At 48.1% G+C, this 1,609-nt stretch overlaps 1 protein-coding gene across 6 annotated transcripts in view; it reads right to left on the bottom strand.

Moving 5' to 3' along the window:
* Positions 1-707: 707 nt before the first annotated feature.
* Positions 708-1,609, bottom strand: part of LOC120058298 (R3H domain-containing protein 2-like) — a 99,107-nt gene continuing 98,205 nt past the window's right edge. For all 6 annotated transcript variants that reach the window (XM_039006902.1, XM_039006857.1, XM_039006875.1 and 3 more), the window contains one exon: positions 708-1,529. In XM_039006902.1, coding sequence (XP_038862830.1) covers positions 1,150-1,529 — 380 coding nt within the window. In that variant the 3' untranslated portion in view covers positions 708-1,149. The remainder of the gene's footprint in view (positions 1,530-1,609) is intronic.

Genomic DNA, 1,609 nt, shown 5'->3' with positions numbered 1-1,609 from the left:
ACAGCGATATACAGAAACCCACAACAGCAGTATAAAGGCCAACAGAAAGCAGGAGAGAGCAGTTGGAGAATGTGTAGAGAGAACGAGAGCATGACAGAGTATGAGACAATTGGCTAAATAGAGAGAGTTGGGGTAGGAGAGAAAGATAAAAGAAAGAGAGCAACTGTGCATATGAACGTTTAAATAAGTCAGCCTGAGAGAGAGAGAGAGAGAGAGAGAGCTAGAGAGCTAGAGAGCTAGAGAGCTAGAGAGTTAGAGAGTTAGAGAGCTAGAGAGAGAGAGAGAGAGAGTTAGAGAGTTAGAGAGTTAGAGAGTTAGAGAGTTAGAGAGTTAGAGAGCTAGAGAGTTAGAGAGTTAGAGAGTTAGAGAGCTAGAGAGCTAGAGAGCTAGAGAGCTAGAGAGCTAGAGAGCTAGAGAGTTAGAGAGTTAGAGAGTTAGAGAGCTAGAGAGCTAGAGAGCTAGAGAGCTAGAGAGTTAGAGAGTTAGAGAGCTAGAGAGCTAGAGAGCTAGAGAGCTAGAGAGTTAGAGAGTTAGAGAGCTAGAGAGCTAGAGAGTTAGAGAGCTAGAGAGTTAGAGAGCTAGAGAGTTAGAGAGCTAGAGAGCTAGAGAGAGAGAGAGAGAGCTAGAGAGCTAGAGAGCTAGAGAGTTAGAGAGTTAGAGAGTTAGAGAGTTAGAGAGTTAGAGAGAGAGCTAGAGAGCTAGAGAGTTAGAGAGTTAGAGAGTTAGAGAGCTAGAGAGTTAGAGAGTTAGAGAGTTAGAGAGCAAGAGAGCAAGAGGAGGAAGTCTGGAGGAGAGCGAAGGGAAGGATGGACTGAAGTTGACTGTCCAGTGTGTTCAGGAGCACCACGTGACCCTGTTGCCTGTCTGTGCATGGACGTGGGTTAGCACAAATACACAGCAACAGTGATCCACATGCTCACGTATCTTATGTGCTCTTTAGGTATCAATAATATAAAACAAAACAATTGAAAATGAAAATATATTTTCATATTTTGCAAACACCATCTTCTCAGTTTGTGTTCTGTGTTCACCTGTTCCCCTTAACGTGTGACGTCTTGTCCCACTTTCCTGTCCGTCCAAACTGTTTAGTCCCCTCAGTCCAACTCCTTACCACTCCTACTTTTCAAAAGTCCCTTCTCTACTTTCTTTTCACTGGGAGCTGGCCCTCTCCAGCACTCTTAGGTCATAGTTCTTTTTGGCGGCCCTCAGTTTGAAGAGGCTCGCCCCACTGTTGTTGAGTTTGAAGGAAGCACTCTGTGCAGCCATGGTGGAAGGGAACACAGCCACCACCGTGTAGAGGTGAGCCGGGTCGCTGCCGCGGCCGTCGCCCTTCCCCCCTCCAGGCCCCATCCCAACCCCAGGACCGTGATGCCCTCCTGGGCCACAGTAGCCTCCACGGCCCCCCACCACTGGGTCCTTGAGCCACTGGATCTTCGCACCGCACATGGACAGCTGGTTGAAGAGCTTCTCGGCCTCAGGGCGACTGATGCCCTCTGGGAGATCTGTCACCTCCAGCACCCGACTCACCACTGGAGATGGGAAGACAGAGGTCAGACAAGACACGAATATAACTTACACACAATAACTGAAGGAATACATTCAGACCCAT

This window comes from Salvelinus namaycush, chromosome 2 (genome assembly GCF_016432855.1).
Source record: "Salvelinus namaycush isolate Seneca chromosome 2, SaNama_1.0, whole genome shotgun sequence".
Taxonomy (NCBI): Eukaryota; Metazoa; Chordata; class Actinopteri; order Salmoniformes; family Salmonidae; genus Salvelinus; species Salvelinus namaycush.
Note: the sequence above shows the minus strand (reverse complement) of the source record. Positions and strands in the feature narration are given on the sequence as shown.